Genomic DNA, 25,968 nt, shown 5'->3' with positions numbered 1-25,968 from the left:
GACAACACTCTACGCGGCATTCAAGGCTCCCACAATCTGTATAGCGCTTACATCACGCGGCCCACACTGGGCCCACCCACTTGCTATTCCCCAAATATGCCCTTCCCCAGCCTCTGTGCCTTTGCTCATGCTGTTCCTCACTCCTCCCCTTCAACTCCCACCAGCCCAAATCCCATCTAGCTTCCCCCACCCAGTTCACCAGTTACCTCCACCAGGAGTTTCTTTAGACCCAAACTGTCCAACGGGGTCACGACTCACTGCATGTGCTATTTCAATTAATTAAAATTAAATAAAACTAAAAGTTCAGTTGCACTGGCCCACCTTCCGGGTGTCCCAAGGGCCACATGTGGCTGGGGCGACTGTTCTGGACAGCACAGATTTTAAAACATTTTTATCGTTGCAGAAAGTTCTGCCGGTACAGTGCTGCTCTGGACCCTCCCCTTACCTCCCCCCTCCCCCCAATTACCCTGTCCCTCTTCCACCTTACTCCCAGAGCACCTCGTAAGCCTCTCTCAGCACCTGCCAATATTTGCCCACTAAGGCAATTGTGTACTCATCTTTCTCCTCCACAAGATTAAAACTCCTAGAGGGCAGGGCCTGGACCTCGCTCGGCTTCAGATGGAAGCAGTGAGGACTAGACCTCCTTGCACCTTGTAGGGGGATTTAAACAGTGTTTGCTGAACTGGATTCAACATTGTCTTGGGAGCCTCCTCCAGAATCCACTGCCCAAGTTCCCAGTTGGGGACAGATACTTTGCAGAGCAAAATTCTAAGAGGTACTAAGAGGTCCATGCCTAGGCCCCCCTCCAAAGAGCCCGGGGAATCTTTGTTTGCCTGTTCCCCTGCAATCCATATGGAGGTTGCAAGCAAATGACCAGGACTGGGCTGCTGGCAGTGAAGCTAAAAATAGCCACGGAGCCAACAACAAGGAGTTAGCAGGACTTGTTGCTAGGGAGACCAATCGCAGGGAGAGCAACTAAGCAGGAGAGTGTCAGACCTGCACCTGGAGAGCAGAGGCCATAGTTGGGGGGGTGGGGGCAGCTTCACGTTGACAGGGGTCCAAGGCTCCCACCTAGAGATGTTCTGCCTTCTGGCAGCTCCTCACTAATGCTCTAAGTGGGGCAAATGTTCCCCTTGTCCCTCAGTAACCCATCTCCATGGAAACCACCATTACTGGGGTGAAGTACCAGCCCCTGGAAGGGAGGCCTCCGCCTGGAGCTGGTTGTTATGGCAACATCCCCCCCCTTCCTGTCATTCTCTCTCTCCAGCCTTCTCCTGTGGGGGAAAGGTGGGGGCCTGGTCTTGGCTTAGCCAGCCTGACCAGGAAACACCCGCTTCCTGACGAGTAGCCTGCAAGGGGCTCTTCAGAAGCTCTGAGAACCCAGAAAGACTGGTCAGTCCTCAGCACAGGGCAGGGCTTCCTTTCCTTCCCGAAAGGGCCCCACAGATCATCTTGCCAGGAGAATCCCCAAGTCAGTTGGGTTTAACTGTATTAGGATCACCCAAGGAGGTTTTTTTAAAAAATACAGATTCTTGGGCCCTCCTGCGGAGATCAGCAGGCTTGGGGCACGGCCCAGGAATCCACTGAGAAACCTCCCTCGGTAATTCTGATTCTTGCCAGGTGTGGAAACCACTAAAGGCCCCGGCTGTCCTTGTTACAAACCAGGAAACCGAAGCCCTCAGGAACTGAGCCCACCCAGAGGGTCTGAGCCACTAACTGAGGAGGAAGCGGTCTGGAGAGAGGAAGGGCAGGTAGAAGTAGAGGCTGAGGTGAGCTCGCCCCGGGATCCAGGAGCACAGGGCCTGTCCCCACTGCTCCCCTTCAAGCCAGAACATGCCACCGGCTGATACTGGACTGTGATTTAGAACCGAGCCTCCCGACAAGTGGTTCCCTGTGGCACAAAGCAGAGGTAATGGGGCTGGGCAGTGTGGTTCCCAGAGTGCAGAGAATGGTGGCAGCCCAGGCGGATGAAGGATGAACGGGCTGAAAGAAACGATCGTCCTACGATCGTCCTTCGGAAGGAAACGAAAAGGGTCACCATGGCAACCCGCACTGTGCCGGCCTGTTGGGCTCTGTGCCATCCTCCCCAAACTTGGGCCCAGGAAAGGTGCAGCATTCAGGCAAACGCTGGGGGCCAGGGGCACCCCATCCCCCTCGCGAGTCGAAGAACCCACAGGAGGGGCCGTGCTGTACTCTGGAGCCGACATCTGAGCCCACCTGAACCCCAGCCCGACCCCGGGATCCAGGAGCACAGCTGTCCCGAGCACCCACCACCGCTGGGCCCAGGGAGGACACTGCGGAGGTGGGGGAGACGGGCCTCCACCCTTGTGTTACTCACAGCCCGACTGTGTGCCCGAGACCCACCGCGCATGGAACCACAGCCCTCCTCCAAGACAGCATGCAATTAGGTGGTAAATTATGTGGTGGGGAGGCGGTCTCCGTGTGCTGAAGGAAATCGGAGGAGACCCAGATCGGCGGGGGCGGGCACGGGAGTGCAGCGGGGTGGGGACCGAGGAGTGGGCACAGCCTCCTGGTTTCTCAGACAGGAGCAGCCAGATCTTCAGGGGTGTCTGCGGCCGCTTCGGCTCCCCAGCACAGGGAGGGCAGGGGTGCGAGGGAGGAGGCGCCCCGGGGCGCCCGCTGTACGATCCACACACTCAGTCCCCCTCGCACGCATTCCAGGGATCCAGAGAGCCACAGAAAGGGTCGGGAGGCCCTTCCTAGCTGACCCCTGGCCTCATCTCTCCTTGCCATCACCCTAGGCGGCCTTCACTCGTCCCAGCCCTGTCATTCTCTCCAGTCACTGCGGCACTTTCCCTGATGCCAGGGGCCTGGGAGCCCCAGCCGCCGAGGCTCCTGGAGCTGCAGCAGCGGCTACCTCGTCCCTCACTGACCCACCCGCCTTCTCCTTCCCGCCAGCTCCAGCGCCACTCAGTAAGGGGAAGGCTTCCCCGCAAAGCCAGCTCTCCCCTCCAGATCGCATTCAGCCCTCAGCCCAGAGTGGCAGGGTGTGCAGGGCTCCACCAGGGAGTGGGGGGCGGGGTCTGGGCAGGGAGCAGGGGTACAGGTGGCCATGTGGCTGGCCCGTACCTCACCGAGTCCCCACCAGGAGCCGGATGGGAGGGCTCAGACTGAGCAGGGGATCACAGTGGATGCCAGGAGCTTCGTTCAGCAAATGCCTACCTTCTCTGGATCCTGGTTTCCTAATCAGTCTGATGGGACCACGGATATCTGCTGAATGTTACAGGAAGGACAGAAGGAAGTTGGGGGGGCAGCATTTGACAGGTGGAAAGAACCCTATGTCAAGTTGGCTTAAGGACTTGTCGATGTGGTCACTTTGCTTTAGAAACCCGAGCCTTGCGAGAAACGTAGATTTCACACCTTGGGGTATGGGTCAAAAGGAACCTGGTAAACCCAAACTGCCTGGGCTGCTGTCCCCTTCCCTCCCCTCCCCCACCCCTGCTCTAGGCCTGGGGGTCAAAGGGAGGCGCCTCGGGGACCACCATTCAGATTCAGGCATGCAGACCCTCTCAAGTTTCAGAGTCCTAAGAGAAGCCCCAGGAGGAGCCCGCGGACGAGCCAAGCGGTAAACTGCTGAAAACAGCAGGAACGCCTACAATCTCCATCCCAAAGGGAAAATTTGAATTCCTGTACCAAGTCCTTTCCGGTCTTCTCTCCCCCACCCATGTTTGGAAACAGTTCCCTAGCGCTGCCCGCTTTAGACGCCGCACATCTTTCCCAGCTCAGGATTCCCGATCGGAGAGTCCCACCCTGGGCTGTACCTTAGAATCACCTGGAGAGCTTCAGAAACTCGGGGGGGGGGGGGGGGGGGCAGGGTCCATCACTAAATTCCAAATGTAAGGAACAAATCCAGAGGAGGGGCCCAGACCATGGTGGTTAAAGCAAAAACAAAAATCCCCGGTGACCCCAATGTGCACAGAGCACCCCCCCCCGCACCCCGCAATGTAGGTGATACAATAAAGACATCTTTTGGGAATCACTTGCGTCCCAAGTTTGGTTTCCTTGGAATCATCCAAAGCTTGGTGGTTCTCAAACTTCCGTAAGTCGGCTAGAAAATCAGCTTTCCCGGGAACCCCCCAAGAGGCTTCTGCCTCTAGGACGTTCCAAAAGAGGCCTGGGAATGGGCCTTTTGAATGCCCTGCCCAGGTGATTCTGATGCAGTGTTACTACACCAACACACCCTTCAAGATGCTGACTTCTGATCGCACTTTTGTTGTGTATAAAGCAAGTCCAACTCAATTTTTGGTATCTGTTTACCCCGCAAAGTTGCCCTTTAAACAGCATCTAGAAGCAAATACGCAGGAGACTGAGCTGTTTCATCCCTATTTTTGTTCAACCCATCTAGGTTGGGAATGGAAAATTAAAACATTTATACTGCCCACCATTTACTGACTAAAGAGGAATAGGGGAAGAGTCATAAGGCACTGCAAAGAGTTGTAATTAAAAAATGGCAAGTCCGAAAATGGAAAATTATACACACACACCCAAACACACATACACACACACACAAGACATGGTGGCCTTGGGAAAAGTATAAACTGAGCGGTGGAGGCCAGGATGACCAGACACTTCACGCAGATTAGAAAGGGCTCTGCAGATTAGCGACAAAGGGGTCTTGAATGGTCCTCTAATGGGTTTCAGAGCTCCTTCTGGGGAAGTCCTCAAAGTCCCGGCTGCCAGGGACTCCCAGGAGCTCTGCGTCCCTGCTCCGCACTATCCGGGTCAGTGCGGGCTGCTCTCCAAGCCTGCACTCCAGGCCTTTCCCTTCCCCCTGCAGCGTGCACTCACCTTCCACAACGGGGACCCTGATTCCGAACCCACCTTTTGAGCTGCCTGGTACACCTCTCCCCATTCACGGCCACCCTGCTGACTTCTCAAAAGCAGTTTGTCTAACAACGTCTAACTCAAAGGTCCAACCCCTCCTAGGAGAACCTTTTCCCAACCTTGGGGTAGGCAGAGAATTCTGAGCTACACACACTAAAAAAATGAAAGAAAAAAAAAATGGGATAAACTGGACCTTATTAAAATGAAGAACTCCTGCTGATCAAAATACATCCTTAAGGAAATGAAAAGCCCACACCACCGTCCGGTCCCAAAGCTGCTCTCCCTCTAGGATTCTCTAGCTCAGATGAGGACCACCACCCCCAGCCCCCAAACAAAGCAGGTTTCTCTCCACCCTCCAACTGCAGACAGTTCTATCCTGTCTGCCTCCTGTGACCTGGACCCTCGGTCAAAGCCATGGAATGTTGTCCTAAGTCCTCCTCCTTCTCAGCTTTTTGGCTCTGGACTCCCTTGCCATGCCGCCAGGGTCACCTTCCTAAAATCCACACTCGCTTCTCTCACACCCCTGCTCTCTCCTGCACAGTGAAGCCTCGGTCTCTCACTGTGACAGGAAGGCCTTTGCCGATCTGACCATCTTCCTCTGTCGTCTTATCTCTTCTTACACTTCCTGACTCTCACACACGACGTACCAGAGCCTCTTGCTGTTCCCTACCCAACCCAGAAGCTTCATGCCTCCTCTTTGCCCTCAGTGGTTCTTTCCCTGAAAGACCTTATGGATCCCTACTAGAATTCACAAAGGATGCCTGCACCAGGAAGCTTCCTGGGAAATCCCGCCCCCACCACCAACCCTCCCCCGCGCCCCCGCGGCCAAGAGCTCCTGCCTGACACTGAGGTTCATGGTGAAAAGTCCAGCCTCCTCCAGCAGCCCCATGCAGCTCTGGGATGGGCCAGGGAGCAAGTCCTCCAGCATCAGCTCAGCGCTGTTGTGTGTTCAGTAACAACTGAATTCAAGCCCATTAGCTCCTTCGTCTAACGTACTGGCTAGAGTCATATAGGCAGGCTGGCCTCCCCAGGCTTGAACGTCCCTGGGGGTCTCCTGGACATGCCTCTGCTCTTTAAAGCAAAGCAGAGAGAACATCGCCATTATATATTCCCCTTTGCCTCATAGAAAGTGCTAGATGGGCGCCTGGGGGCTCAGTGGGCTAAGCCTCTGCCTTCGACTCAGGTCATGATCCCAGGGTTCTGGGATCGAGCCCCGTATCGGGCTCCCTGCTCAGCGGGAAGCCTGCTTCTCCCTCTCTGTGTCTCTCTCTGTCAAATAAATACATAAAATCTTTAAAAAAAAAAAAAAAAAAAAAAAGTGCTACGAGAATGTTTCCCGAGGTTGAACTAATGATGCAAACCATCTTGAAGTGCTCTGGACTCCAAACTCCCAGAGGATTTCTCGGCACCTGCCGCAGGAGCCCACCCAATGCCGTGCTGCTACCATTCCTGCCAGGGAGACTCCCGGCTCCTGTGGAAGGCCTGCATGCTGTCTCCTCTCTTTGGCAAGCCTGCGCCAAGGTCCTCAGGCAGGGCTAGTCAGTCGCTCCCATGGCCCATATGGTCCTATTTCCAAAATGGCCCTACTGGGCTACAGGCAGACATTCCCATACCTGCCCACCCCTCTGGAGGGGAAAGGGGATCCCGGGGTGGGATTCTGGCTTTCCTCCACATTTGTTTCCTTAGTGTCTAGAAAATGTGGGAATGGGGTAGATACCCAAACACACGTGGTGTTATCTTAAAGCCTGAGCACACGGTACTTCCTCAGCTAAGTTTCAACAAGTCCTTGAAATAATGAATGAATATGTGCTCATGAAAAGGAAACCAATAATAAGGGGCAGATCTAAGCAGATGCCACCAAAGCCGGAAGCTGGAAGGTGAATTCCCGAGCTAAGGAAATGCCCCAGGAGGACAGGAGTGTGGTTGACACACTGGTGGGGGTGGGGATGGGGGGGTAGGTGGAGAGCACGCTTTGCAACATGGCCCTTTTCGGCCCCTCCCCAGCCCAGACCTGGTGTCTGAAGATAGTACCACAGTCAACCTTTCTGATCTGGGCATGTAACACCAGAGGAGGAAAGAGAGATAGCAGGGAAGCGGAAAAAAAAGCTAGACTATAGCGCCAAACACGTCCATGTCACAGAAGTCTTTATACAAATCCTTATCAGGATACTTTATGGGTGTGCTTCCTACAGAGGTACGTATGTAAGGTCTGAGAACGCACTCGAATACTTGATTTGGAATTCACGTACAGGGTAGTATAGGAGACAAAGGCACCACAGAGCAGGACTCCCGCCCTCCACCCCCAAATTACAAAATTTTAAAATCTTTGGGGTCAGCTACGTCTATTTCCGTCAGGTTACAAATACGGAAGCGGACGTGCAGACAGAGAGGAGAAAGACCTTCTCAAATCGATCAGGGGCCGAGGCTGAGTCCAGAAACCAGGCCTCCTGAATTGCATTCCAACATTGTTTTAATCCAATCGCACAATGTCAAACGGACAGCCGTGAGAAAACTGCAATTCAAGGGAAGGAAGGGCTCAGGACCAAAGTTGCAGAGCGGGGCGGACCAGTCCCAGGGACTGAAAAGGACCCAAACCTGGAAAGACAGTGGGTGGCCCAGGAGATGGGGAGTGGATGCAGCTGGGGGCTGCTGGGCCACCTAGCGCTGCCCCTCTTTTAACCCCATACTTTAGTTGGAAGAAAAGCTACGACTGCAAACCAGGAAGATTCTGTTCTAGGTGAGTCGTTTGGGTGCAAAACAGAGCAGCATGAGATCAGTCTTGCCCTGGGAATGCTCTACAAGCATATCCATGTGGTTCTTACCTCCTTATCTAGGGGAAATCTTGGTTTCCTATCAGTAAAACCGGGATAAAAATAGTTCTTATAGTAATTGCAGACAATGTATCTGTCCAATGACAAAAATAAAACAGTTTACTAATGAGTTTGATGTCCTTTACTCACGGGAAAACAGTCCACGGATCGGGGAGCACAGAACCCAAAACGTAACGGAGCACTCTCCCCGAGGGATTCTGGATGGGAGAGAGCTTGCTAGAATATTGGGAGAGGCAAGGCGGAAGCAGGGCTCGGTTGGCTAGGAAGTCAGGAGTTTCCTTATAAGGCTAGCAGGTCCTGCTTTTTTAGGCTCAGGTGAGCTGGCGCAAAAGCTGAGCCAGACGACTATGATTGGTGCCCGTGAGGTTTGCGGACAAGTGTTTCCCATAATCGCAAATGGACTGAGGTTTACATTTCCGCCCCGGCGGGGGGTACCCTGAAGCAGACTCTGTTTGGTGGGTCCCGATATACGAGTTCAGTTGATCACATCTTAGCTCTGGGGTGAAAGTGAACGCTCTTGGCACAGTGCCTGGCAAGAAATTGGAGCTCAGTCAAGTCCGACTCCTTTCGCTGGGTTCCAGGGTTGGTGCGGTCAGCTGCTAGACCCTGCCGCCCATGGCTACCACTTGCTTTCTCATCCCTAAGAAGTGGGGATTGTTCTAAGAGCTCTTCTCTGTACCCTCCAGATGAAGTGAACGCTCCAGGGTGCAAACGGCCCACCTACTTAGGAGACCATGGGAGCCTCTAGGATGACAATTTTCACAGCCCATCCTAAAGGCCAGCCCTGAAAATCATTCTGATTACAGGCTGTCACAGACATACCTTTAAAAACCTGTTCAGCCTTTTGGTAAAGTAGTCTTGTCATGCCTGCCCCAAATGGCCTCACTTCCTGGAAGGGAGATGTTATTTTTGAGGCCATCCTGTAAGAAAGTTCACGTTGTCATAAATTTACATACGGCGGATAAGTAAGGAATGCCTGCTGACCAGAACAACCTAAAACTACTTGCCGTATACTTTGCTCATAATCTGGTTTTAGTCCTTAATGGTTTACGTTGCTGGTGCCACCATTTCTCAAGTCTCCTGTACTAAAGCCCAGAGGATCACACCTAATTCATCTCCTTATTCCCAAAGCCCCCAGCACAATGGCCCCCTACGTGGTAGGTGCTTAGCGTTTGCTTATTAAATGGAATATAGCACAGCAGGAGACGAGCCTCTGGACATTCACAGGCTGTTCTCCCCAGGACGGACAGGAAGCACGGTGGGGTTATAAAGCAAGCAGAAGCAACATTTGCTGGGCTCCTAGTAGCAACAGCACAAATGGCCCGTAACCATATGAAAAGATGTCCAACCTCACTTACTATCTGGGAAACGCCAATTAAATCATAGCAAGACATCATTTTCTCCACCCCTTAGATTAGCCCAATAATGACGCTGGCAAAGGTGGAAGTCTTCTCATGCCCTGTTTATGGGAGCATAAATTGGTCCTTGCCCTTTCTGGAGGGCAATTTGGCAGACCTGACAAAATGGAAAGCACACAGTCCCTTCGACCTAGCATTTCTCTTTCTGGGTGTCTGTCTTAGAGAAACACAGATGCACAAAGAGGCAGGACCAGGGATGCTCACCACCGCAGGTGCTCACGCGATAAAACACTCAACCAACATGAACACCGCGCACAGCCCCCCACCCCACTTCAGAGAACAAGTAAGTAGAACCGTGGTAATCTGTACAGTGGGATAGAACCGTAATTACATGGCTAGATTGTTGGTGCTTATTGTAAGTGAAAAACCAAGCTGTAAAATGAAACTATGATGTGGTTCCATTTATGTAAAAAAGGAAAAGAAACAAAAACAACTGTGAAACAAAATTATATATTTATACACACAGAGATGGACAGAAAAAATCACGTCCTATCAACAAACTAACAACTACGTGCTTCTGCTGGGGGACTTAAACCCATGGGGGAGGGGTGAGTCTTTTTTTACAAGAAGAACGCATTTGTGTAATACGTGTGTCATTTAAAATCATTTCGAGAAAATAATAATAATTAATAAATAAATGAAATCATTTCAAAAATCATCAGGTTCCTGTTTTAGGCAAGCCCTGCTCTAGGAGCTTTGGATATTAAGAATTCCTTTATTAGCCCACATGATTCTGAGACTCGAATTATTGATTCATTCAGCACACTTTTACCCAGTCCCTCCGGAATGCCAGCCCTGGGGACAGCAGTGCGCAGAGGGCCTGCATCTACCAAGCTCGGGGTGGGGAGAGGCAGAAAGCAGGCACAGGCACAGGCACGGGCTGCTCACGTGGGCAGGAGCCACGCCCAGGACACACGCTGCAGAGCCAAGGCCAGCTACGGCCGAGGGACCTCAGCTCAGTGAGATTGCAAGAGACACTGAGGTCCCACCCTAGGTAAGTCACCAAGTGGTATTTGAACTTGCCTCCAAAGGCACCCTTCCCTTCAGGAAAGTGAAAGTTTTGCTGCCTGTAGGGCAACCTGGAGGCAGGGGATGGGGGCGCTGCCCGCTATAGGAGGGGCACGGAAGGGGACGAGAGACTAGAACCACAGATTATTTGCCATCATCGCTACCGAGTATGTACGAAGCATCCCGCAAGTGTAAAGAGGCATGAATCCCTCCTCCTTTGGGATGGGAGCCAGAAAAAGGACCAGGTCCTAGATCAGCAGGACACGGTACCCTTGCCCTGACAGAACTTTAAAATCGGGCTTGGGGGAAGACACTACTGACAGCCCTAGCATCCCCCAGCTTCACATGAGCCCTGAAGCCATAAGCAGTGGTACGAACTGGGGGTCCATGGCCCCTCTGGCTGGCTGATGTCCCAACTGCCTGACTAGCCCTCCTCACCCCTCCACCTCACCATGGTGAGAACCGATGAAGTAATACATAGGAGAAGCCCTTGCTAAGCCCAGAGTACTCCCCCTGGGTCCTTCTGTTCTGTTAATTATCAGAAAGAGGAGCCTAGGCCTTGACCTCCCCTGGGAGGAGGAATTACCTCACGCCCACCCTCCCCGCTACCAGGGCCTGGACCCTCTCTGCCTGTGGGGACCTGGGCCCAGTTCTCCCGGGCGGAGCACAGCAGAGGCCCAGCAGAAAGCACAGGAACACAGGGTGGACAAGAATCAGGGCATCCCCCCTCAGCCATGAGAACCTAATTGCACGGGTCCCCGGGCCCCAAGCTGTTCTCCAGGTACACCTGTCGGCGCCTCTGGGAAAACCCTATGGAAACCAAGGGCTTGGGGCCTCAAGGCAGAAATCGCAGGGCTGAGCTCTCTGAGGAGGTGTTCCACATTCACCAACCTGTCAACTGCATGGCCAAGCCACAGCCATTTGCTGAACCCATGTCCCCTGCCCGACATCAGACTGGGTGTGATGGGGGAACGACTCGACTAACAGGGAAGAAATAGTGAAAAACACCCTATGAAATTTCCCAGAGTGCTACAGCCAAAAATACTAACAGCAAGGGCTATGGGGTGCAGAGAAGGGGGTCAGGATGAGCCGGAGAGCCTTGCGGACTCCTGAAGAACAGATAAAGGAAACCCCAGGGGGAGCAGAGGCAGGGAGGAAAGAAGAGGCCAATATACAGGGGGGACTGGTCCCTCTCAGAGGACCTTTCTCATGAAGAATGGTAGTGAGGTGCGGTGGGGGGAAGTCACAGGAGCACCGATGCCTGGAAAAACGGCCTGAGGATTCCTGACACCATGAGGGAGACAGTGGGGAGCTACTGTAGGTTGTCAAGCAACTGTAGGTTGTCGAGCAAGGCCTCGTCATGATTCAAGCACAGCTTAGTCCTTAAAAGGCTTAGGAAGGCTTTTTACGAAGATGGCGCCGAAAGCTAAGAAGGAAGCCCCTGCCCCTCCCGAAGCCGAAGCCAAAGCAAAGGCTTTGAAAGCCAAGAAAGCGGTGCTGAAAGGCGTCCACAGTCACAAAAAAAAAAGAGATCCGCACATCACCTACGTTCCGACGACCCAAGACTCTGTGTCTCCGAAGGCAACCCAAATACCCTCGAAAGAGCGCCCCCAGGAGAAACAAGTTTGACCACTATGCCATCATCAAGTTCCCCCTGACTACTGAGTAGGCCATGAAGAAAACAGAAGACAACAACACACTTGTATTCATTGTGGATGTCAAGGCCGACAAGCACCAGATCAAACAGGCTGTGAAGAAGCTCGATGACATGGATGTGGCCAAGGTCAACACCTTAATCAGACCTGATGGAGAGAAGAAGGCGTACGTTCGGCTGGCCCCTGACTATGATGCTTTGGATGTTGCCAACAAAATTGGGATCATCTAAACTGAGTCCAGCTGGCTAAATCTAAATACAGTTTTTTCATGATTAAAAAAAAAAAAAAAGGCTTAGGAAGGAAGTGAAGGGAATCCATGAAGTCACAGACGGAAGACAAGAGCTTCCCCCCTCCAGCCAGAATTCCCACCTCGGTCCCGGGGAAGGAGCAAACGTCTCCTTTTCCTCACCCAGTTACTTTACATTTCATTCCTTTCGTGATATTCTAAGCCGCCTTAAACATTTTTTTTCTGGGGGAGGAAAGCCTGGGGAGGTAGGTAATCTCAGATGGAAAAGTCAAAAGTGAACCTCACTTAGTAACTGGATTGACAAGGGTGTCATGGCAAAAGGGAATGCAGCTGGTGGAATATTTTCAGGGAAGCAGGCCCCCCAGGTGGGGCATGTGCACCAAGGAAGGGGCAGGTGTAGACTGGGGTCTGGTGGAAACCCCAAGACGGGACAACACAGTCCTCAGGCCCCACATTCTGTGCCCCACCACGAACTTCCCTTCCTGATCCTGAAAAGGCCATGCTGCCTTGTGCCCCAGACCCTTTGCACAGGTCATACACCTCCCTCCGCAATGCCCTTCTTCTCTCTTTCCTAAATTCCAGTTCACCCCTTAAAAGCCAGAAGCCACCTCTTGCTGATGCACGGATGATCCACGGGTGATGCCCTTTCCGAGGTACCCTGAACCCTCATCCTATCTTGGGGTGACTAGGCATGCTCTAGGCTTCCAGTACCCCCAGTATCTTACACAGTGCACAGACACAGAGGGTTCTGGCTGCCCAATAACGGGGCCCTGCAGGAAGTTTTAAAGAGCAGGTGTTGCATTCTGAGGTTAGGAAGGGCTGGCTGGCCCTTCAAGTGACACTGCCTAGGAAACATCTGGAACCATGCTTTGGGGAGGGGACGTGTCTTTTTGGGAGGAAGGCAGGCAGATGGTAGGATCTATGAGAGCCCTTAAGTGGTTAAGGAGGGGGATCAAGAGCAGCGGGGGGCAGAGGGGCAGGCAGAGATCTGGGGATGCCATCGCCACGGGACAGAGGAGGAGGCTGAGCAGATGCAGTTGGAGGAAATGGGGAAGAACTTCAGGGCCAAGGTCAGGAAGGCCAAGGGAGGCAGTATCAGAAGAAAGGGTCGAATGCCAGGGAATGAGGTGAGGTGGCCAGGGGTGGAAGGGTTTCTTTACCTCTGGTAGGCCACTCTGTGGGGACAGTTACTACTCTTCAGTCTGAAGGGAACGTGGCAGTCTTGAAGCTAGCTGTGTTTCCCCAGCATTCGTGTTACCTGCAACTAGCTGTCCGCTAGATGCCAGGCACAGCCCAAGGCGGGCGGGTATGGTACTGGGGCCAGGCCTCAGCAGGCAGCAGGAAGCCTGAAGGGGGCCCGAGCCCCTGGCCAGCACCTAAGTGCAGCCCCTGCCCCCTACTCTGAGATTGAGGTGACCAGCAGCTCTGACTCCTGTGCTGACAGTCACAAATCCTCGATGGACTCTTTAGTCACAGAATATAAATAAGGAAGGAAAAGATTGGCAAAAAGTATATATATATATATTTTTTTAAGTAAGCTCTACACCCAACGTGGGGCTTGAACTCAAGACCCAGAGATCGAGAATCTTGTGCTCAACAGACTGAACCAGCCAGGTGCCCCAGAAAATATATTTTGGGGGCAGGGGAAGACCTCTACATCTCAAGTCACATATACCTAAAACATTTGCAGTTGAATCAACTTTCCAAGTTTTTCTGTTAATGCTCATCAATGACCTTTCTTGGCTGGGGGTGGGGAAGTGGATGGCAAACATTGAGAGTTTACTAGAAAAGCTTTTGATGATTGTTGAAGCTGCGTGATAGGTACGTGGGGGTTTCCTCAGCCCACCACTCTCTCTGCTTCTGCGTATGCTACAAGAGGCCCATGATCAAGTCTTTTTAAATTCTAGTGGAAATGATAAAATCGAGAAAATGCCCCGACTATCCTAATTTTTCCTGTGAATTGAGAGAAGATCCCCTTTTCTCTGGTGGCTGAGGGCAGGCTTCCATACTGCTTCTTCAGGGAAGCCTAGTCTGAGAACCACAGAATGCATGAGTGTTCCAGGTCTAAACGTCATTAGGCATAGCCTTCTGGCCCCAGGACTCTGGGAGAGCAGGAAAACGCATCCCTCCGCCCTGCCCCCACTGGCTGCCAGGGGGCTAGTTAGTAGGCAACCCACCAGATGGCAAGAACAGCCCCAGTTCCTGAATTTCATCCTAAAGACCACACTTTGAGCTCAGGGTCAAGTGCCTCTCTTCTCAGGGAAACTTGACAGGCGGTCCCTTCTCCAGGCGCTTCCAGGAGGGAAATTTTCTGCCTTCCTGGAGCCCGAAGGAACTGGAGACCATCACACAGACCAACCCCTACCTCGTTCTGAACTTGTTCTAGAGCGAGTGCTCACACAGTATAAATCGGCCAATGCCTTCCTTTGAAGGCCTGGGGCGAACGCCCCAGATGGTGGCAACTCACGCCACTTCTGCTGCCTTCCTGCTGCCAGAGGTCCATCTGCGGATCAGACAGGAGAGCGGCCCCGCACATCAGGCTTGATAGGCTGCTGGCTCCTTTCAGTGTCCACGGCCTCACCTCCTGTCCCTGCTGCGGTCTGCCATGGGCTGGCTTCCACCCCCACGGAAGCTTCTCTTAGAAAAGTCACCAGCTACCTCCGGGTTGTCAGAGGCAATGGACGTGCCTCTCAGCCCTGTCGTCCTCTCTACGCAGCCCATAAATGGTGCGGTTTCCAGGGAGGAAACTTGGGATTTGGGCTCTTCTCTCTCCCTATCGCCAGGTGAGCTCATCCGTTTCTCTGGACTTGAACAGCAGCTTCTGCTCTTGACATCCTCCAGTCTTTGCACCTGAAGTGCGGACTTGCCTACCCCGCCGGTTACAGGCACCTCGGCCTCTCAGGCTGAACTGCCAGTTCCCAGCAGTCCCAAACCCGCTCCTCCAGCTGCCTGCCCCATCTGAGGACACGGCACAACCATCCCTAGGTATTCAGGTGAGACCTGCCGTTTCTTCCCCTCTTTCGCCCCTCCCACCCATCAGCAAGCCTTACTGACTTACTGATTCTATCTCCTTGCATGTACTCAGAATTATACCAGCTTCTGGCCAAGACCTGCAGAGCCCCACATGGCTGGACCCCATGTCTGACCCCACTTTCTCCCTCGCTCGTTTCACATGGGGCATACTGGTCTCTTGTTTTGCCAAACAAGTCAGGGTCTTGCTTGTGGTGTTTCCTCTGCCTAGAACATTCTACCCCCACCCCCACTCCTCACCAGATACCCTCCATGGGGGTCGCGGGCAGCGGGGGTTCAGGGTCGAGGGTGGGGGGTGGTAGAAGCTAGCCAGTAGAGGGATTTAGCAGCAAGAGGCATGGAGGTAGTGCAGACTGAAGGGCCAAGGAGCAACCAGATCAGAGCCAGCTCTCCTGCTCCTTTAGGTCTTAACTTAAAAAGGCCACCTCCTCCAAGAAGCCTCCCCTGACCACCCCCACCTAAAGCAGGCTTCTGCTATCCTCTATTTCAGCCCCTCCTTTACTTTTCTGTCTTTACTTGTTCTGTCTCCTCCATCAGAACATCCACTCCATGAGGCCAGGAATTGTATACGCACAGAGCTTAGTACACTACCTGAGACATGGGAAGTGATCAATAAACATTTGTTGAACAAAAAAAGAAACCAGTCACTGCCTAGGAGTTAAGCGGTTTCCTGTAAGTGCAAGAGGTTAACCCGAAGGGGAAACTGAGGCTTGGCTGGGGCCTGACAACAGCTCCAGAGGGCAGCTGAAGCTAACTTCTGGTTTTCCAATTCTGTGGGGCAGGCTGGGGCCCAGGCCAGAAGGCACCTCACCTCCCTTTTCCAGCGTGCCAGCCACTCGTCCCGCTTGCGCTTGCTGATGTAGTAGGGGTCCCCCGCCTGGAAGGTGAGCCGCGGCATGGGCCGCTGGCGGAGGCTGGACTCCCAGCCCAAGCCACCCCGCAGCCGGCCCCGGGAGCCCTAGGACAGAGAGACGACAGAGAGACAGACTGGCATTAAGATGGGCACTGACAGTCCCACTGCAAGGTTCGCTCCTCCTGAGGGGAAACTGAGGAGGCACTCACCTCAAACAGAACACAGGAGCTTTGACTCCTGGCCAGAGATGTCAACCCTGAGAGTGCTGGGCAAGGCCCTGTTTGGGCTGGAGAAGTGAGCCACGGGCTGGGGGGTGGGGGGGCACATGGACATGAACCATGTGGGGAGGCGTCTGGTCTCAGAGGGGACCAGCTGGCTGCCTTGTTGGGGGGCTTCTAGCCTCCACACCCATCTCCTTTCCTCCTTACACGGGGACATGTAAAGAAGGGGACAGACCACCTCAGGATCCCCTCACACACATTCGCCACGGTTGGTCAGGGAGGTGGCTTTCTTCTAGAATCAGGATCCACAGAGCCCCTGGGGGTTGAGGAAAACACTTGCCTCCATTTTCATGGATTCGATGTTGGTCTCCTTCTGTTCTTTGCCTGTGGAGAGGGAAGAACAAAGGGACTGTCGGCAGAGTTACAGGAGTGGCTCAGAGGCCCCACCTTGTGCCTGGGGTCCCTGCCACGGGGACAAGGGTCCTTTAACCATTCAACTGTTCATGTGTCCAACCTGATGGCCCACTGCGTGCTAGGCACCATGTTGGCCCCAAGGACTCAGAGCACGGCCTAGAGCAGAGAAGGGACTGGGGCAGCTCTGGAGGCCCAAATCCGAAGGAATAATAGAAAAGCCAGGGCCACGGCTTCTGGCCCATTGACTCTGTCTCAGGCACACAGATGGGGCTGTCTAGGAACAGCTCCCTTCCCAGAGGAGGGGCCAGATGCCACAGTCTCCCCCTGCCCTGGAAGGGAGCTGTATGCTTCTAGGGAGTGAAGCAAAGATGTCCTCGGAGGCAGCGGGGTACAGGGCCACTGGAGCAAGACTCTGGTGAAGCAACTTTGTTTCTGAGGCTGTTTCCTTATCTGGAAGATAATGAGGCTGGAGATGATCTATCTCTAGGGTCCTTCTGCAGGTCTCAACACTGTGGTTCTGTTATCTGTACCTGCCTCTGCACCCCCACTCCCCATCCCTAACCTTTCATCTAAAAGACTTGAATTCCAGGTGTTTCTGTGTGACCTCTGTAACCTCTTCCATTCAGCCTGTTTTCTCACTGAATCAAGAGAGCCGACTGTTTAAAATCATAGGTTACTGGGAACCTTGAGTGCCTGGAACAGGACGCAGCATGTAGTAGGTGCTCGATAAACATCAGTTTGGATCCCTTTCCCTAAGGCACTTCCCTCCGTCTCTTCCCTGCAGCTCTCCGGCTAGGCCCGGATTCCAGTTCCTAGAAGGAAAGGCTCCCCAGGAGGGCAGAAGCCCCAGAAGTTCTGTCTATAGGAGAGTCCCATCCTCTCGCCGTCCCTGTCCGGACCCCACTCGGGAGGGCAGCCACACTCCTCCAGAATATCCCTGTACCCCCCCGGATGCCCTTCCCAGGCCCAGCACACACCTTGCAGTCTAGCCACCCCTGGCTGTGGGACTGGGGTGATTATGCCTTCCAGAGCTTCCTGGGGTGGGGGTGGGGGGACAGTGAGCCCTCCTCCCACCTGGGCCCCTGAACTGCTATCTCTGAAGCCAAGAATACTGAGCTTGGGCTCAAAGCAGGAAGGTCAATGAGGCTGGCTCATGGTAGTTGGGGTGGGGGAGCCCAAAACGGAAAAAACAGCCCCTACTTCATCTCCTGGCTCTGAAGCGGAAACCAGACACAGCATTGAAGGCCTCCTCCGGCCCCGGAGAGGAAGTTTCTTTCCCTCTCTCTCACTAGAGAAGCCCTGGGGTTCTGAGTGTGTGCCCCCGGGGGAGGGGCAGCCCAGGGGTTACAGCGCCCCCGGAGCCCAGGGGAGGGGAGGCAGGGGTCCAAGCAGCCAGCGCGGGCACACACGTGGACCACACAACAGGGACAGGGACGGTGCCCAGCCGGCTGCCCGAGGGGGGTGGGGGGCAAAGCGCCAGCGTCTGTCATGGGCGCACGCCAGGAACAGGGGTGCTCGCTAACACTTTACACGACAGGCCTTTGAAGGTACGTCTCACCCGGTCTTGCTGTCTCTTCCTCCGTGCTTCTGCTCAGCACAGCCAGCTCCCCCGATATTTTTGAGCGCTCCGTAGCCCCCCCCCCCCCACTTTTCTCTCACACCTGGACGTTCTCCCAACGAGGCTTTGGGCTGCCAGGAGGGGGCGCCCGCCCTCAGGCCTGGCGGCAGCGGGGTCCCTCTGACCTCTCAAACATTTCCCTCCATGGCATCTCATTATGGGGAATCATCTATTCATTCGGATGAAAGAAAATCAGGGTTGAAGGGAGCTATAGAGATGATGGGAGCACCTGCCCAGCCCCTAGATTTTGCCAGTGGGGAAACTGAGGCTGGGCGGGGCCGGCGGGGGGGGGGGTGTTGTGGAGTGACTGACAAAGCAGAAATCAGATCTCAGGGCTCCTAAATGCCCAGCCCGTTCACTTTATCCTCCACCACCTTCGTGTTCTCCCCTTCCCTATTCCCTGGCCCCCATGTTCCCCCAAACAGAAGTACTTTTCCTTGTGCAGTTTCCAACTGGCTTCTTTCCGGAATTTTCTCCCGGACAGATTCTGCACATGCCCACTGAGAGATATCACACACACACACACACACACACACACACACACACACTTTCCAGCCTGGCTCAGCAAAACAACAAACGGGCCTGCCTCAGAATGCAGCACTTGTCCTGAGTCAAGGAGGGTCAGCTGCTCTCTCAACACTCCCTCTGCAGTCCATCTGCTCCTGGCCCAGACCCAGGGTCACAGGCGGGCCAGGTGGCTGTGTGCCTCCCAGGGTGGCCCTGGAGCCTCAGACATGACCCTCGAGTATCTCAGGTCCAGGGGGCAGGAGAGCCCAGGGTGCCTCCAACACTACCACACTTACCTATCAGTCTAAGCCTATACTCGGCTGGGACCACCCCAAATTTCCTTTAAAAGGAACCCAAATCTCCATGACAAGGCTAAGGCCAGGCTTGGCTCAGGGGGCAGTCACTAGCCCAATCTGAGCAGAAAAGGGCTTTGTGCTGACCCTAATCCGATCCTTCACTAGCTATATTATCTTGGGTAAGTACCTTAACCTTTCTGAACACTCAGTTTCCCCATCTGAAAAATGGGGACAATAAGAGTTTTCCTCATATGATCACAAAAATTAAGCAAAAGAATGGCTAACTAAAGAGCAGGGCTTCTTAAAGTTCACTATCCATCAAAATCATGAGACTCTCTTTCAAATGTAGCTTTGGACGCCACAGGTCTAGGGTAGGGCCTGAGATTCTGCATTTCTAAATTGAAGGTGATACCAGGTAACACAGTTGGTCCCCGGGCCACTTTGAGTAGCTGGGATATAGGACACTCAACACATAGTCAATATCCAGTCAAAGGAAGCCATATGACCATCGTTTCTATTACAATCATGGCGGCATTAATGCTAGGAGTGCAGGAGCAGTCCCAAGGCCACCACCTGCCTATCCAGGTGGCTCTTGTCCTGATTTCTCGTCATCTCCCCTGTTCCTCCTTCTTTCTCCTGGCTGTACTATCAGGATCTGGGGCACCTGTGTGCCCAGGAAGGCTGCCTTAAAGTCCTCCGGTTTTCCTGTATAGAAACTAATGGGAGGGGTTTAGGGGAGAGGGATGGGGTCTCCTGAGAGGAGACCTGGAATGAGGGGAACAGAAGGGAGACCATGGCCAAATCGCTACCTCCCGAGGCCCTTAGTCTCCTCCCTCCTTGGAACTAAGCAGCTGTGTACGCGTTCTGCGGGGCTGGCTGTGGGCTGGGCCGCCGAGCCTCCAGCAGACCACTGCCATGTCCCGGGGCAGCACCTCACCAGTCTCAGCATGCAGCCCATGCACAGTGGCCTTCAGGGGTCCCCCCAGCTCTGAGGCCCACAAGCACACAACACAGGATGCTCCGAGGCTACTGGGAGGTCAGGGAGGCTTGGAGCATTCTGAGGAAGGTCCCCCTTAATGTACGAAAATCCCAAACCCAGGAGTTCACCTCAACACCACCTCTCCCCCTTTCCCCTTGGGTTCCTGGTGCTTGCCCTCTTCTCTCCACCTCTGCTGCCACCTCATTACAGCCGCCCTCCTCCCCTCCACACCTGCAGCAGCCCCCTGACCCCCTTCCCAGCCTCTTTGTTTCACTCTGGGAACCAGGGTGCAAAGTGATTTTTTTTTTTCAAAACATAAAGCAGATCATGTTGCGTGCGCACACACACACACACACACACACACACGTGTGTGTGCACGCACACACCCCACCATGCCCCAGGAGCCTCTGTACCTGTTTTCACTCCCTCCTACACCACCCCTCACCTGGTGAACCCCCAGTCATCCTTCCGCTTCCGTGGAACAGGTTGGGCTGGCTGGGGTTTCCCTGGTCACAGTTCCTCATAGAACTGTGTTTATTTTCTCTTAGAGAACCTATCTCCCTGTAGAATCACATGCCTCTCAGCGCGAATTTCTCATTAACGTCTGTCTCTCTAGCGGACTGTGAGGTCCTTGAAGGCAAGAACCAGGTTTTTGTTCCTGATGGTTTCCCCAGCTCCTGGCCCAGATTCTGACACACACACCAATTGGAGGTTTCACAAACACCTATTGACTGACTAAAGAAGGAACTCTGGAGAACAAACAGAACCGAAGACAGAAAGACCCCAAAGTGAAAGCAAACACTCAAGGGTTAAGAGTGGCCTGAGGGGGCGCCTGGGTGGCTCAGTGGGTTAAGCCGCTGCCTTCGGCTCAGGTCATGATCTCAGGGTCCTGGGATCGAGTCCTGCATTGGGCTCTCTGCTCAGCAGGGAGCCTGCTTCCTCCTCTCTCTCTCTGCCTGCCTCTCTGCCTACTTGTAATCTCTCTCTGTCAAAAAAAAAAAAGAGTGGCCTGAGAACTCTAGCTCCATCCCACCAGGCCAGAAGGCCTGCAGCTTACCCCAGCCAGTCGTGGTGGGGTCCCAGGAATCAGCACACTGTGTGTTGGAGGGGGGTGCGGGGGGCTGGGTTTACTGATGGGCTCCCAGTTTCCACACTGGAATACCTGGTATTCTTAGCGGGAGGAAGAGGGTCTCTTTTCCCTTTTCTCCTGGGTTTCCCTCCACTCCAGCCCCTTGAACACTCTCACCCAGTGTCAGGACCCACACCCACAAGGCACTCAGGTGAGGCCAGGAGCGCTGGGCAGTTACCAGCCAGCCAGCCCTGAGCCCCCCTGCAGGATAAAAGGGGACAGCAGAAGAGCACACCACCTTCAGAGCCAAGACCGAATGCATCCTGGATCTACCACTTACAGGCTCCAGGGGTTGCCCTGAGCGAGTCACTTCATCTGCTAAGTGGCAGGTTTTTTTCTGCCTTAAAATGGGAATAATAATACCTCTTGAAGAAGATTGTTTGGAGGACCAAAAGAACGAATACAGAGTACCTCAGGAAGTGCTTTGCATATAACAAGAACATCATTAAATATTAGTTGAATAATAAATGAATGAAATATAGGTATATATATATATATATTTTTTTTTAATTTGGAAATCTCTTTTCTGGAAATGCTTTCAATCCTGCATGAATATTGGGTTTGGATCCATGCAAAGTAAGTTATGCCAATTAATCGATTTACTCATTCCATCAACTGCACTTGGAAGGAAGACTTTTTGAATTAAAATGCACATATGCAAAACAACCTGGCAGGGCCCCGGGAGGATCAAATGTGGTAATATATGAGGAAACACTCTGTAAACTGTGAAGCCCGGTACAAATGCTAGTTGTCCTCATTACTAACATGTTTACAGCTCGGTTGGCCCTGAAATCACTGGCTTAACCTGAAAGAGAAAAGCAGGCAATTTTCCAGGACTCCAGGGCAAGGCCAAAAAGTCTGGGGAGGAAGGGGCCTGGCGCACCGGTCGCCCCCCTCTGCGCTGCCCCCATCCCACTCAGTCACAACCACACTTAAGCTGAGTCAGCTGAACTGTGGCAGGTTCGAGACCTCTGTGCTGGGGCAGGCTAAGTGGGCTCTTCCTGGCAGAGGGCATCCACTGCCTGGAGCACCCAGGCCAGGGGCTTGGCACGTAGTCCCCGAGAGCTGCAGGTCTTGTAGAAGAAGCAGCAGGCCAGGTAAGGGCTGAGGGAAACTGAGGCTCACAACCAGCCTACGAAGGGGTGTAGGGGACAGCCATCACCCCAGTCCTGCAACTGTTGGCATTCTACAAACCCACTGTTGCCAGATCTAGCTTTTTTTTTTTTCCATGAGAAGCCAAAACTCCAGATTTTTATGTGAAATTTTTTGATTTTTAAATACTGGCAACTAATTTTTGAAAATGTTTAAAACACTACATGGGCCAAATAAAACATGTGTGCAGGCTGCATCCAGCCAGCAGCCCCCGGGGTACAGCCTTGGCAAGTAGACCTCCAGCTCCCAGGCCTGCTGGGGCCTACTGGCCCCAGTCTCTAACCCTTGGGGGAATCCTGGGGATCCCAGAAGAGGTGGCCCCTTGTCCCCAGGACTCACTCTCTTCTGCGGGGGCTCCTCGGCCATCCTTGGGGGTGCAGCAGCCATTCTCCACGGCTCTGGAGGCTTCAGGCGGGGTCTCAGCCGCACCCTCTCCTTCTGCTGGGGCCCCGCCCTTCTGCCCTCCAGCAGGGCTCCCCTCCTCTGGCTGGGGCTCACTCCGCTTCTCCAAGTCCCCGTTGGGTAACAGCTCTGAGGGGCCTGAGTCCTGGGCCATGGACGGGGACTTGGAGGTCACTGCGGGGTCCTTTGGTGTGTCACTGCTTTCCACCTGGAAAGATGAAGAAACAGGAGGGGAAGATTAGATCACTGGTCTTCCTCTTTTGGATCACTAGCCCCCCTGAAATTCTGGTGAAGGTTATGCCACCCATTGTCCAGAAAACCTTGTCCACATAAGCATCCACACAAGCAAATACACACACAATTCTGCTCTCAGTTTCAAGGGATCCCTGGGCCCGACTCGCTGAGGTCAATGGATTTGTGGACTCGAGCAGAAGAAGCAGAAGAAGAACGCAGGCAGGTTCGCCAGCCTGGTTTCACTGCCCACACTGTGACCCACACCACCGCCCCCCCCCCCCACTCCCTGAGGTGACAGAGGGCCTCCAAGCCAACTCTGAGGCCCCTATTAAAAACAAACGTCCCTCTATACATAAGTGAAAAAAAAATACATCTATGTGTAAGTGAAAATAAACATTCTGGAGTGCCTGCCTGGCTCAGTGGGTAGAGCATGCAACTCTTGATCTTGGGGTTAGGAGTTCAAGCCTCACAAAAAATAAATCAATCAAGGATTTTTTTTTTTTTTTTAAAAACAAACATTCCTCACACTCTCCCTACTTCCAATCACGACCCCTCTTCAGAAGAGTCTAGTGCCACCAATCAATTCTGGTCACCTTGGGCTGATCTGACTTTTGCCAGATTCCCCCCAGCTTTCCTTTTGGCCTGTCAAGGCCCAGACCCAAACAGGGACTAGCTGCATCTTGGAGCAGAAGGGTCAAAGGAGGCCTCCCAAACAAGCATTCTGTTGGGCCCCAAAGCCCAGCACAGTTCTTCCCTTCAGCTCTGGACCCCATGTGCTCTCTGGCACCCCGAACCCTGGAGAGCCTACAGCCTCCACAAGCAGTTTGCAGCGTCCACAGTAAGCCCCCCACCCCGGCATGTGTCTCATGCTCCCCTTCTAATAGGAAATGTATCCTTTCATCCCCAAGAGTCTAAGAATGGAAACTGCTACAGTTCCAGGTAATAAGAATCACATCAAGAGTAATCATCTAACTGTCCTTTGTAAATGCCCCTGCGTGGTGGGCAAGGCTCCTTCTCACCATGACCCTTTTTGAGCCACTCAACCTTCCTTAGGAGGCTCTCGGAGAATTCCGTGACTTGCTCAAGGTCACACACTTTGTAAGGATGGCCTGGGGAGCAGGAGAGGCTGGTGGGCACTCTGTCCTTGGGGGAAGTAGGCGAGGGCATCTCAGAAGGAATGGAAGTGCCCTCATGGTGTGAAAGAGGCAAGTGTCCCCTGAGCTCTCGTCCATAGGTACAGGCCAGCCCTGAGCAACCTCGTCTGGCTCCATTCACGAACACCTATGGGAAGGGCAAATACGAGCCTAGCCTACCACCTCACCAGGGCGCTACCCAGGAGGGCCCCTTGGCTGCCCCACCTATAAGGGGAGATGCCTAGGCTCGACCCCTGAGGTTTTTTCCATCAAAGTCTTTTTTTCTTTCCTTGTTTATAAAAGATATATATGAAAACTCAAATGATACAAAAATGAGTCGTGGTGAAAGGTTAAAGCTCCTTTTTCAATCCCCCACCTCCAAAACCACAGGTAAACCCTTGTTAACAGTTTGGTGAGGATCCTTTGCAGACTTTGTTTCTACGTGTCTACAATCATTTGTGAGTTACATGTTTACACACATGGATTCACACGCACAGCCAGATCCAGGATTTTTTTTTCCTAATAGGGTGTCTTACTACTCCGTGTTCTATAACTTGCTTTTCCACTTAACAAGCACAGTGGGCATCTCTCCATACTCGTGCATATGGATCTGTCTCTCCTACTTCACAGCTGCTCCACATTCTAGTGAATGGATGCCCCAGAATTTATGCAGACGGTTCCCTAATAGTGGGCCTCTGGGCCATTTGCTTTTCACAGCAATGAGCCCCGTGCACTTACAGTTCCGTGCGCCTGCGTATGTCAATAGATTGGGGTCCCAGAGGTGGGTTAGCTGCTGGAGGGCCTGTCAAATTCCCTCCAAAGAGCTGTACCCCTCAAAGCGCACCCTGACAGCCTGAGAGAGCACTGGGCTCCCTCCCCTCGCGGCCGTCAATCTCGAAGGCTACGTCTGCTCTAAGGTCTGTATCTTCAACTCTGAGCCCTGCTGAGGTGCCCCTGAGCTGCCCATTGAGGAACCCCCAGTGTGGCCAATAGGGACAAGGGCCTTGGGGACAAAATAAATTAATAAAAACCCGAGTCCTCCCTGGACAAGGCTCCAGGCACACAGAGCAGCCTGTGGGCGAGCAGAGGGACCAGCCAAGCTGTTTTCCTGGCTAGGTGGGGTAGCTTAGAGCAGGCCTGCTTCTCCCAGGGGAAGCTCCCAGGGAAATCTGCAAAGGTATGCAGTCCTCAGCCAGAAGTCCTCTGCCAGCCTAGCCTTGGGCACAGAGGGCTGAAGCCAGCAGAGCCAGAAGGTCAGAAGCAGGAATGCAAGGGAGCAGTAGGCCCTGTCTTTCTCCTTAGCTTCCATCCCTGAGTGGACACACTCTGTCCAGGACTGAGAGGGCCTTTCCCACCTCCCAGCTCAAACCAACAGCGTTCCCTGACCTAGAAAAACCCTCCCTGGTAGAAATCCTCTCACCCTGAGACAGCTCAAGCAGTGTGGGGGATGCCCAGGTCCCCACAGCCCCCCTCCCACCCCCGCAGTGTCCAGCCGTGCTGGGTGCTGGGCACCACAGAGTTCTGAACATGCCTCTACCAGGGACGTGGGCTGGGGGTCTGCTGGGCCAATGTGGGCTGGGCAATTCAGGTCAGAGTCAAGCTCTTACCATGGCTGTGTCCTTTTTCCTTCTGGCCACTTGCTGCCCCACAGACACCTCCAACGGGGGCAGGCTCCCAGCCCCACCAAGCTGCTTGAGACAACTCTGCTGTCACTAACTTCCTGCCTGGGGACCACATGGCCTCTTCTCACCCTGGGACTCACTTCCTGTTGATTGCCAGCTCCATAGCAGAGAGAGCCAGGAGGGCCTGCTCTGCCCTTCACCTGCTCTGATCAAGCATCCCTCCCAGGCCCGCCCTGTAGGACCCCGATCTGCAGTAGCCCGAGCCCACTCCCCCTTCCAGAGGGACAAGGGAAGCGCTCTGCACAGCTCCTGCATAGCGCTCTGCACAGCTCCTGCCCCCTCCCCTCCTGCCCACCCTTCCTTTCCTCCCAACT

General features: G+C 53.6%; 1 protein-coding gene across 3 annotated transcripts in view; it reads right to left on the bottom strand.

Moving 5' to 3' along the window:
* The window catches only part of DNMT3A (DNA methyltransferase 3 alpha), a 98,269-nt gene that overhangs the window by 21,527 nt on the left and 50,774 nt on the right, over positions 1-25,968 (bottom strand). For all 3 annotated transcript variants that reach the window (XM_059132469.1, XM_059132467.1, XM_059132468.1), the window contains exons 4-6: positions 22,543-22,813; positions 16,449-16,492; positions 15,846-15,992 (exon numbers count right to left, since the gene is read on the bottom strand). In XM_059132469.1, the coding sequence (XP_058988452.1) occupies positions 15,846-15,992; positions 16,449-16,492; positions 22,543-22,813 (462 nt within the window). The remainder of the gene's footprint in view (positions 1-15,845; positions 15,993-16,448; positions 16,493-22,542; positions 22,814-25,968) is intronic.

This window comes from Mustela lutreola, chromosome 9, assembly GCF_030435805.1.
Source record: "Mustela lutreola isolate mMusLut2 chromosome 9, mMusLut2.pri, whole genome shotgun sequence".
Taxonomy (NCBI): domain Eukaryota; kingdom Metazoa; phylum Chordata; class Mammalia; order Carnivora; family Mustelidae; genus Mustela; species Mustela lutreola.
This window is presented reverse-complemented; position numbering and strand designations above follow the sequence as displayed.